Raw genomic sequence first — 12,080 nt, forward strand, 5'->3', positions numbered from 1 at the left:
TGACCCCACTTCCCAAATCCCCACTTCCCCCTCAGCTTCCCTGACCCCGCTTGTTTTTCCCCACTTCCCCAAACCCCCCAGTTTCCCCCCTGACCCCGCTTGTTTTTCCCCCGCTCTCAAATCCCCTGCTTCCCTCAGCTCTGACCCCCAAATCCCCCCAACCCAAATCCCCCAATTCACCCTGACCCTCAAGAGTTTAAGCCTGCTCTCAAACCCCCAGTTTCCCCGCCTCTGACATTCTCAAAAATTCCCAAAGAGCTGCTGACCCTTACCTCCCCAAAACCTCCCAGGCCCTGCCTGTTTTTAATCACTTTCTCCCCCAGCTTTTGGGCCCCGGGGGGCCCGGGGGGGTCGCTGGGCGAGGTGAGCATCCCCTCTCGCTGGGGGTTCGTCCCCTGGGCCCCCTGCCCCTGCCCAAGGAGCAGCTGTACCAGCAATTGCTGCAGGATTTTTGGCACCACCACATGCCGCACTCCGGTCCGACCTGAGAGGATCACCATGTGATTGGGCCCTGAAACACCACAAAAATTCCAAAAATCAAATTCTGGGGGTTTTGAGGGGCAGTGAGATTTGGGGGTTTTGAAGGGTGGTGAAATCCAAAAGGATTTCCCACCCCAAACGCTTTGGGGTCCTGGAGAGGGTCAGGTGGGATTGGGCCCTTCAAAATTCACAAATTGTTGAAAAATTCCAAAATTCTGGGGCCCCCGGGGATTTGGGGGTTTGTGACTTTTGGGGTTTGGAGCAGTTAAATGTGAATTTTGGGTTTTTTAATCACTTTTGTTCCACGTTTTGGGTTCTGAGAGGGTCAGGGTGGGAATTGGTCCCTAAATTCCCAAAAATTCCCCAAATTCCTGGGGGGTCCTGGGGTGGGATTTTGGGGAGATTTTAGGAGGTTTCAGGAGGAATTAAGTTGGCATTTTGGTGCAATCACATGCCTAATCTGGGCCCCATTCGAGAGATCAGGTGTGGATTGGGCCCTGAAATTCCCTCGAAATTCCCAAAAATTCCTAAATTCTGGGGTTTGAGGGGTTTCAGTGAGATTTGGGGTTGAAAAATGCAGTGAAATGTGAATTTTCAGGATTTTTCATCACTTTTATTCCACGCTGGGTTCTGAGAGGGTCAGGTGGGAATTGGGCCCTAAATTCTGAAATTCCTAAAATTCCCAAAATTCTGGGGGCTCCCCGGGTGGGATTTGGGGGGCTATAGGATTTTTTGGATTTTTGGGTTCCTAGCAGTTAAATCTGAATTTTGGGTTTCTTTTAATCACTTTGTTCAATGCTTGGGTTCTGAGAGGTCAGGTGGGAATTGTCCCTAAATTCCCAACCTCGAAATTCGGGGGTCCCGGGTGGGATTTTGGGGATTTTAGGAGGTTTCAGAGGAATTTTTGGCACCAGTTGCTGCATTTTGGAGGATCACATGGGCCCTGACTAAATTCCCCTGAAATTTGGGGTTTGAGGGGGTTTCAGTGAGATTTGGGGGATCAGGAAATGTGATTGGGCCCTGATTCCACCTGAAAAATTCCTAAATTCCCAAAATTCTCAAATTTGGGGCTCCCCGGGGGGATTTGGGGGCTATAGTGTGGATTTTGGGGGCCCCTAGGGTTTTTAGGGTTTTTTGGCTTTCGGGGTCTGTTTGGCCATTTTACCCATTTTTTACCCGCTTTTGGCCATTTTGCCCGCTTTTTTTTTTTGCCCATTTCACTTTTTTGTTCCACGTGGCCATTTTTGGTTCTGAGAGCCATTTCAGGTGAATTCGGGTCCTGTTTTTCCGTTTTTGTAAAATATTTTTTTTTGCCCCTTGCCCATTTTGGCCGCGCCTGTTTTTGGCCGCTTTTTGCCCGCTTTTGGCCATTTTGGGGTCCCCGCTTTTTGCCCGATTTGGGGGTTTTGGCCAGGGTGGCTGGTACAAGTGCAGTCCCATTTTGCCCCTTTTGCCTCCACCCGCTTGCCCCAACTCGAGAGGATCAGGTGGAATTATTCCCTAAAAGTACCTGCCCCAAAACCCCCTGCCCCACTGGGGTCCACCACCATTTGCCCCCACTGGGTTTTTGGGGGTTTTACCAGCACTTAAATGAGAATTTTGGGGTTTTTGGTCACTTCCTTCTACTACCTGAGGTTCTGAGAGGGTCCAATGGAATTCTCGCCCAAAAATCACCCTCCCAAAAATCCCTAGGAATTTACATACACCTCAAAATCCCGAGAATTTACACCAAAAAACTCGAATTACCAAAAATCACCCTCCCAAAATCACCCCAAAAATCCCGAGGAATTTACACCAAAAAATCCTCGGGAGAATTTACACCAAAATCCCCGGAATTCGCCTCTGGCAAAAAATCACCTCCCACCCCAAAAATCCTGAGTATTTGACACTCAGTACCTGGCACTTACACCAAAATTCCCGGAATCAAAATCACCCTACTCCACCCAAAAACTCGAGAATTTACACTGTACCCGAGAATTTACACCATTTTGGCCATTTTTTGCCCGTTTTTTGCCCGCCGTTTTGGGCTATTTTACCTATTTTACCCGTTTTTTGGCCATTTTGCCTGCTTTTGCCTATTTTTGCCTATTTTTGGGCTATTTTGCCCGCTTTTGGCCATTTTGCCCATTTTTTTTATCTGTTCATTTTGGCCATTTTTGCCTGCTTTTTACTGCTTTTTACCCTGCTTTTTGGTCAAGTGTCTGCTTACCTGCTTTTGCCCATTTTTTGGCCATATTTTTGCCCATTTTACTGCTTTTTGCCCATTTTTGGTCAAGCTTTTGCCTGTTTTTACTGCTGTCTCGCTTTTGGCCATGCCATTTTTGGCCCTGCTTTTTGCCCGCTTTTGCCCATGCTGTTTTTGGCCATTTTTGCCCAAGTGCCTGCTTTTGGCTGGTTTTTGCCCGTTGCCCGCTGCTTTTGCTTTGTTTTGGCTATTTTTGCCTGCTTTTTGCTCTGTTTTGCTGTTTTTTGGGTCAAGTTGCCCTCGCTTTTTGGGCCGCTTGGACCCGACGCTGTTTGCCCCCCTGTGTGCACCTGCCCCGCAACTCCTGCCCCACCTCACCACCAGCTGCCCCCCACTGACACTCTGGAGTTCTACCAGCTTGAGCACCGAGACCCTCTCTTCTTCATCTTCTACTACCTGAGGTACCCAAATCCACGAATTCGGCCAAAATCACCCCAAAATCCCAGAATTGCTACCAAAACTCGAGAATTTACACCAAAAATCCTTTGAATTCTCCAAAATCACCACCCAGCCCAAAAATCCCGGTAGGAATTCAGCACTAAAAATTCGAGAATTTACACCAAAAATCCCTGAATTCAGCCCAAAAATCCCTATAGGAATTTACACCAAAAATCCTGGGAATTGGGGGTAAAATCCCAAAATCCCAGAGACCACACCCAAAATCCCCGGAATTCACCCTGGGAAAAATCCCTGGAATTCTACACCAAAATTCCTAGAATTCACCCTTCCAAAAATCCCAGAGACTTCGGCCCAAAAATCCCAGAGAATTCTACACCAAAATCCTGGGCATTCAAAAACTCCAAAAATCCCCCAAAAATTCACCCCCAAAATCAGCCCCCAAAATCCAGAGAATTCACCCCAAAAATCCCAGGGAATTCACTACACCAAAATTCTGGGAATTCAAAACTCCAAAAACCCCAAATTCGCCCCCAAAGTCCCCCTAAATATCCCCCAGATCCACCCAAAATTTCACCCCAAAAACTCCGGCAGTTCACCCCAAAATCCTGGGAACCCAAAATCCCAAAACTCCCCACAAAATCCCCCACCACCCCAAAAATCCCGAGACTTACACCAAAATCCTGGGAATTCAAAATCAAAAATCCCCGTACCACCCCAAAAATTCCTGAGACCACCCCAAAATGCCCAGAATCTGCTCTCCAGAGCCTCTCTTCATCTTCTACTCCCTGAGGCACCAAATCCCCCAAATTCACCCCAAAAAATCCCCGAATTCACCCCAAAACCCTGGGAATTCAAAGGTAAAAATCCCAAAACCCTGGGCCAGGCTCACCTTAAATTCACCCACCACCCCAAAATCCCGAGACCACCAAAACCCTGGGAATTCAAAATCCCAAAATCCCCAAAAATCCCCCCAAAAATTAACCCCTTCTAAATCAAGTTCTAAAATCCCTGAATTCACCCCAAAAACTCGGCAGTTCACCCCAAAACTCTGAAATTCAAAAAATCCCAAAAATCCCCACAAAATTCACCCAAAATGCAATCTCCAAAAACTGCCCCAAAACCCCGGAATTTACCCCAAAATCCCGGGAATTCAAAACCCAAAACCCCAAAATTGCCCCAAAGTCCCCCTCTAAATATCCCCCAGATCCATCTACTCCCAAAATTCCTGAGAATTTCCCCCAAAATCCCTGGAATTCACCCCAAAACTCCGGGAGTTCAGCCCAAAATCCTGGGACCAAAAATCCCAAAGTCCACCCCAAAAATCAAAACCTCTTGTAAATGCACAAACTGCCCCAACCCCCCAGATCCACCCAAAATTCCTGTGAATACCCCCAAAACCAAAGATTCCAAAAATCCCCAAAAAATCTAAAAACCCAAAAAAGCACCAAAAACTGTATCAAAAATAAAAATCAGAATTTTTGGGTGATTTTTGGAGGTAAAATTCAGATTAAATTCTAGAATATTTGTGAAATTCACACAAATCTAGTTTTTTTGTGGGGAAAATTGAGAATTTTGGGGGCTGTACCCAGAATAAATTCATTTTTTGGTGAAAATTGTGAATAAATTCTGATTTTTGGGTGAAAATTCAGAATAAATTCCAATTTTTGGGTAAAATCAGAATGAATTCCAATTTTGGGGTGAAAATTCAGAATAAATTCCAGTTTTTGGGGAAAATTCAGACAAATCTCGATTTTAAGGAAAACTAGAATAAATTCGATTTTTTGGTGAAAATTCAGAATAAATTCTGATTTTTTTGGGCTTAAAAATTCAGAATAAATTCCAATTTTTGGGGTGAAAATTCAGAATAAATTCCAATTTTTAAGTTAAATTCAGAATAAATTCCAATTTCTGGTAAAAATTGTGAATGAATTCCACTTTTTGGGTGAAAATTCAGAATAAATTCCAGCTTTTTGGGAAAATTCAGAATAAATTCCAGTTTTTGGGGAAAATTCAGAATAAATTCTATTTTTAAGGAAAATCTAGAATAAATTCCTACTTTTAAGCAAAATTAGAATAAATTTCTGATTTTTAGAAAATTCAGAATAAATTCATTTTGGGTAAAATTCAGAATAAATTCTATCTTTTTAAGCTAAAATTCAGAAAAAAATCCAGTTTTTTGGGGATAAAATTCAGAATACCCAATTTTGTGTGAAAATTGAGAATAAATTCAATTTTTGCAAAAATTCAGACAAATTTGATTTTTGGGGGGAAAATTCAGACTAAATCCTGATTTTTGGTAAAAATTAGAATAAATTTCGATTTGAGGGGAAAATTCAGACTAAATTCTGATTTTTTGCAAATTCAGTATAAATTCATTTTTGAGGGGAAAATTCAGCTATTTTGGGGTAAAATTTCAGAACATCCCTCCTAACTGAAATGTTTGTGTTTTGGGGCCGTCAAAGGCAGTTCCATGGATTTTTGGGGTGAATTTACGCTTTTAGGCACCAAGGCTCAGTACCATACAAGGCCCTGAAGTACAATGTATGCCTATCAAGTACATGATGTGGTTCAGAGTAACGAGGAGCCCAAAACCATCACGGACGAAATTGCAGGTCAGACTCCCCAAATTCTAAATTCCCCAAAATTCGATTTTAAAGCAAAAACTCAATAAATCGGCCTTAAAATGGCTTCAAAATCCTACCTTTTAATGGATTTAAATCGATTAAAATTGAATTTTTAATGATGTTTTTAGGATAGAGTCACAAAACCATCCCACTCCAAATTCTGAATTTCTATCCCAGACTTCAAAATTCCAAAATTCTACCCTTCACCCAAAATTCTACAAAAACAACATCCCAATTTGGGGGCAAAAGTTTCTCAAAAATCCCCAAAATGCCCCAAAATCTCCTCACGAATCCGATTTTCACGGGTTTTGGGTTGGGTTTTCAGTCCTCTTTGGTTTTGGGTTCTCCCAAATTCCTTGCACCCCAAAATCTCAAAATTCCCCTAAAATCCCCAAATTTTTCCTAAAATAAAAAAATCCCCCCTAAAATCCAAAAATTTTCCCCTAAATCCCCCAAAATGCCCTAAAATCTCCACCCTAACCGAGCCACGGGTTTTTGGGGTTGGGCTTTTGGGTCCCCTGTGCCCCAAACCCCCAAAAATCAAAAATCCCTTTAAAATCCCAAAAATCCCCCAAAATAAAAAAAATTCCCTAAAATCCCCAAAATGCCCTAAAATCCCCGCCTAAACTTACTTTCACGGGTTTTTTTTTGGGGTTGGGGGGGTTTTTGGGGTCCTCTGTTGATTTCTGGGTCCCCTGACCCTTTACCCTCCGAAATTTCCATTTGTGGCACTTACATTTACTTCGACTACGAGAAGTGGGGCAGCTAAAGAAGGAAGGGATTCACTCAGTACCTATACCTGGAGGACCGAGACCTTGCGAGGGGCACCCCAAACCCCAAATCCTCTCAAAACCCCAAATTTCTCCCAGAAAACTCCCAAAATTCTTCCTGTAGCCCCCTGCATGCCCTGGGGGTCAGAACCAACCACAGCCCCAAATTCTCCTAATTACTCCCAAATTTCCCCTCCCGGTGCTGTTGTTTTTGGGGTGGGGAGGGGGTTAAAAATGGGATTTTGGGGGTTTTTTTTTTTTTTTGGTTTTGGGGTTTTTGGTTTCTTTTTAGTCTTCCGGGGTTTGGGGTTTTGCCATCTCCCATCCCAAGCAGTTGAAGATATTTTCAGAAAAGTTATTTTCATTTGGAAAATATTTATGAATAAATAGTTTTATATCAGAGGTCGTTGTGGGGAGGGGATTTTTGGGTTCCCACTCCCAAAATCTTCTTTGACCCCTGTACCTCTTTCGGAAGCTTCCTCCCCTCAAAAATCTTCTTTCCCTCAGAATTTCAGGTTGATCAATCCCCCCAAATTCTACTGGGTTTGTTCCACCAAGGGGGTTCTAAGAGGGACTGGGAGGTTCCATTGCCTTGGGGGAGGGGGGCACTGGGGTATTTGGGGTTCCTGGGGATTTGGGGTTCCCTGCCCAGTTTGGGATGGAACCGTCCATTGAAGATTTGAGGGGGGTTTGGGGCTCTCAGGTGAATTTGGGGGCACCCCTGTGTGCCCCCCAGGTTGGGGATGGAACCGTCCATTGCCGATCTCTGGGGATATTCCCAAGTGAATTCTGGGGGGTTCCAGGTGGATTTCGGGCTCAGTTGAACTTTGTCCCCCGTGCCAGCCAGCGGTGGAACTGTCCATCAGTAATTCTGTAGAATCTGGGATGTTCCAAGTGAATTTGGGAATTCCAGGTGGATTTCAAGCTCAGTTAACTTTGTGTTCCCCCGCGCTGTGCCGCGGGTGGAACTGTCCATTGCCGATTCTGGGGATGCCCAAGTGTAATCTGGAAGTTCCAAGTGAATTCTGGGCTGTTCCAGCTGGATTTTCGGGGCTCACTTGAACTTTGTACCAGCCCCGGGATGGAACTGTCCATTGCCGATTCCCTGGGGAATGTTCCATGCACTTTGGGGCATGTTCCAAGTGAATCCTGGGGTTCCAGGTGATTTCGGGCTCTCAGTGTTGAACTTTGTGCCCCCTCGCGTACAGCCGCGGGGGTGGAACTGTCCATCAATAATTCCAGGAATCTGGGATGTTCTAAGTGAATTCTGGGGTTCCAGGTGGATTGCCTCAGTTGAACTTTGTCCCCCGCAAGTTGCCAGCCGCTGGTGGAACTGTCCATCAGTAATTCCAGGGTGAATCTGGGATGTTCCAAGGAATTCTGGGAATTCCAGGTGATTGCCTCAGTTGAACTCTTCTTGTGTTCCCCCCGTGCCAGCCAGCGGTGGAACTGTCCATTGCCGATTCTGGGATGCTCCAAGTGAATTTGGGAATTCCTGGGTGAATTTGGGTGTCCCAGGTGGATTGGCTCTCAGTTGAACTTTGTGCCCCCTCAAGTACAGCCGCTGTGGTGGAACTGTCCATTGCCGGATTCCAGGATGTTCCATGAATCCTGGGGGTTCCAGGTGGAGCCTCACCAGTTGAAGCCCGTGCCCCCCTCAGTGTTGCCAGCGAGTGGAACTGTCCATCAGTAATTCCAGGTGAATCTGGGATGTTCCAAGTGAATTTGGGGTGTCCCAGGTGGGATTTCTCGGCTCTCAGTTGAACTTGTGGCCCCCGTACAGCCGCTGGTGGAACTGGTTGTTGTAGGCCGCTGCCGCCGGGGTCCCGGGGTCTCGGGCCCTGGGGTCCTCAAGGCTGCTCCCGCCAGAAGCCCCCCCTCGAGCAGTTCTCCTGCCCGCCTCCCGCCGCCTCCCCCAAGGCCAAGCGCCAAGCCGCCGCAGGCCTCACAGCCTGCAGCCAGTACTCATGCTAATTAGCCTCCCTGGGAGCTGCACGGGGAACGGCTGGTCGCTAATGGGCTTATTACACTAGGGGAGTTATACAATGAGAGGTGTAATTGAGAGGTTACCTTAGGGGTACTAGGGTGGTTAGTTGGGGTACTAGAGACAATTAGGGTACTAAGTGGTTAGTTGGGGGTCATTAGAGATAATTATAGGGGCAATTCAGTGGTTAGTTGGGGTAATTAGAGATAATTAGCAATAGAAGTACTAAGTGGTTAATCATGGGGGTAATTGAGATACATGGGTAATTAGGTGGTTAATTAGGGTACTAAGGCTAATTAGGCACCAAGGGTTAATTAGGGCAATCATAAGCAATTAGGTATTGTTGCCACTGTATACCAAGTGGTTCGCTGGGGCAATCAGAGATAATTAGCAACAGAGCAATTCAGTAGTTACCATGGGGTACCATGGGTCAACAGGGGTAACTGCTAATTAGGTGTATTAAGGGGTTAATTAGGGTACTATGGTTAGTTGGGGACAAATGGTATAGGAGCAATTAAAGATAATTTGTTAATTAGGTACTGTTGTTGATAAGGGGTGATTATACCAATTATGGTACTGCTTGCCAATTAGGGATACAATTAGAGGTAAAGCACTGGGGTACTAGGTACAATTAGGGCACTAATTCCAGTGGGTCAAATGCCTCATTGGGGCCACAGGGTTAAGTAAATACCAACGCACACTCACTAATTAAGGGAGGTACTAAGAGGGGAAGGATATTCATGGCAGCACTAACGTAATGGAAAATGCGATGAATCTATATTAATTAAGCACTACTCAACCACTCACTCCTTCCTGCCCCGCTCTCTCCGGGGGCTTCTGTTGCCGAGGCTGGGGGTTTGTGGCTGGGGGCTCGGTGCAGCTCCTTCCTCATGCCCTGCAGCGGGTCTAGCACGCTCTTGCGCCCTGCACCTCCCGGGACCTCCCCAGCTGGGGCTGCAGGTACCAGGCAGGCTCACAGGCCGCTTCTGCCCAGGTCAGGACCCCCAGGGCCTGCCTCATGCCTTGGGGGGAAATTGGGAGTGGGGATTCAAGGTGAGACCCTCCCAGTGAAAAACTGCTTTCATCAAATTCTGATTTCTATACTCAAAATTCTCCTTTTTCCCACACAAATTTCCCATTCCTGCCAAGGTTTGGCTTTCCACCCTCTTCCACCGCCCACTGTTCCTGAGGGGAACAGAGGGATTCATAGAGACCCCCGTAGAAAACTCGGTTTTTAATAAATTCCTGATTTTACACCTACCTCTCCCATTTCCCACACAAGTGCTTACATTTTTCATACCCAATCCTCCAATCTCCCACCGCTCCTGAGGGGGGGAAATTGGGGAGGGGGACTAGTCCTCCAGAGTGAAAATCCTGCAGCTTTTCCTCACCTCCTGCTTTTTCACTCAAAATTTGCATTTTTCCACAATAAATGTCCCCTTTTTCCCACAGAAATGCTGCCATTTTCAAACCCCACCCTCCAATCTCTCCACTGTTCCTGAGGGGAAATTGGGAGGGATTCAGCTGACCCCCTATGCCAAAAACACCTCCTTCATTCCCAAATTCTCCTTTCCCATCTAAATTGCTTTATACCCACCACCGCTTCCATCCAAATCCCACCCTTTCCCACACAAATGCCTGTTTTCAACCCCACCCTCCACCAGCCACTCCTGAGGGGGGAAAAATTGGGAGGGGGATTTGGGGTAAGACCTCCCCCAGTGAAAATTCCTTCCTTTATTCCCAAATTCCAAAATTCCACCTTCTCCCACACAAATTTCCCTTTCTCCCACATAAATTTCCCTTTTCCCCCCAATAAATTTCCCTTTTTTCCCACAAATGCCGCCATTTTCCATCCCCACCCTCCAATCTCCTGCCAATCCTGAGGGGGAAAATTGGGAGGGGATTCAGTAAGGACCACCCCCGGCTGAAAATTCCCCTTTTCCCAGTTTCCCCTTTTTCACCCAGATTTCCACTTTTCCACACACTTTTCCAACACAAATTTTCTCCCACAAATGCCGCCATTTTCCATCCCCACCCCCACCCGGCCCTGCTCCTGAGTGGGAAATTATTGGGGGAGGGGATTTAGTCCCCCCAGGTGAAAATACCCCACACTAAATTCCTGCTTTTTCACCTCAAAATTCTCCAATTCTTTCCCCAGTACACAAATGCATTTCCCACCCAAATCCTGCCATTTTCCACCCCTCCAATCTCCTCGGGCCGCCTCCTGAGGGAGAAATGGGAGGGGATTCAGGCGACCCCCGGCTGAAAATCTCACCCCTTCTCCTAATTTCCCCTTTTCCCACCCAAATTCCTCCTTTCTATACCCAAATTCCTCCCTTTTCCATCAAAAAATCCTCCCATTTCCACACAAATGCCACTGAGCCAACCCTCCACCTTCACTGATCCTGAGGGAAATTGGGGAGGGGGATTCAGGCAACACCCACTATACCAAATCCCTCAGTTTTCTCCCAAATTCCCCAAAAATCCCTTTTTCCCAAAACCGCCCCCATTTTCACCCCTTCATTCTCCTGAGGGTGGAAACTCCACCTGGGGATCCCTCCAAACCCCTTTTTTCCCCAGATCCTATTTCCACTCCTCACTCTGAGGTGGGATATTTTGAGGGGGTCTCCCCACACCCCTCCCTCACCTGCCTTTTTCAGCCTCAGCCGCTCGGGGCCCTCGGGGTGCGGGAACAGCACGGGGCCGGGGGAGGGGCTGCGACCCCTGACCGGGTGCCCGCCTGCAGGAGCTCAGTGCACCTGGGCAAAGAGGCCTGGGCACCCCTGTACCTCCCGCGCCCCAAATTCTCCCAATATCCCCTCCCCACAGAGCTTTTCCACCCCAACCCGCCCAAATTTATTCCTCCTGGTACTCTTATCCCCAAATCTGATCCCACAGACTTTTAACCCGCCCCTATTTATTCTGCCCTCCCGAAATTCTTTACGCCCCTGAATTTGTTTTTGCCTCCCAAAAACTTTTTAGCCCAGTCCATTTCCCCGAGTCAACAAAAAATGGTTCATGGCAAATCACGCTGGAACCACGCCCCTTACTTCTATAATATATCTAAAACTGCTCATGCTGGGATTCGCTCCTGTGCAATCAAGGCCACGCCCCTTCCCATCCCTACCCCCAACCCTCCCCCCGTCCGTTCCCTCCTCAGCACTGCCTCCCTGCTCCGCTTCCGCAGCGCGCGCGCGTCCTGCTTCTCCGTTCCACCTCGGCCGCCGCTCGTCCCGCCGCCGCACGCGCGCTACATTGTCCTGTTCCCGCACATGCCACGATTTCTTCGGAAGGATGTTCATGGCGGCGGCGCGGCGGCACCGGGGCCGGAGCTGACCCAGGCCGCACTTGAGCACCGCAAGCCGCACCGCCCTCCTCTTCTGCCGCACTCTCTGTTCTGATTGGTCGGTTTCCTTTGTCGCCCAGCCCTCGCCTGATCTGCCCTGTTATTTCGCTCCGCCCCGTTGTCGCGCCTTCCTGATTTGTTGAGTGCTATAGTCCCGCCCCCTTTCACGACTCCCTGATTGGCTCACCGCCTTTACGGGGGCGAGGCCGGAAGTGAAGGTTTCCCGCCTTCG

General features: G+C 47.5%; 1 protein-coding gene across 1 annotated transcript in view; it reads right to left on the reverse strand.

The window, feature by feature from the left end:
* Nucleotides 1-272: 272 nt before the first annotated feature.
* FUZ (fuzzy planar cell polarity protein) overlaps nucleotides 273-12,080 on the reverse strand; it is a gene marked incomplete at its 3' end in the record, with an annotated part of 38,802 nt that continues 26,994 nt past the window's right edge. Inside the window, exon 8 of the mRNA XM_030969757.1 lies at nucleotides 273-511. Coding sequence (XP_030825617.1) covers nucleotides 273-511 — 239 coding nt within the window. The remainder of the gene's footprint in view (nucleotides 512-12,080) is intronic.

This window comes from Camarhynchus parvulus, unplaced genomic scaffold (assembly GCF_901933205.1).
Source record: "Camarhynchus parvulus unplaced genomic scaffold, STF_HiC, whole genome shotgun sequence".
Classification (NCBI taxonomy): domain Eukaryota; kingdom Metazoa; phylum Chordata; class Aves; order Passeriformes; family Thraupidae; genus Camarhynchus; species Camarhynchus parvulus.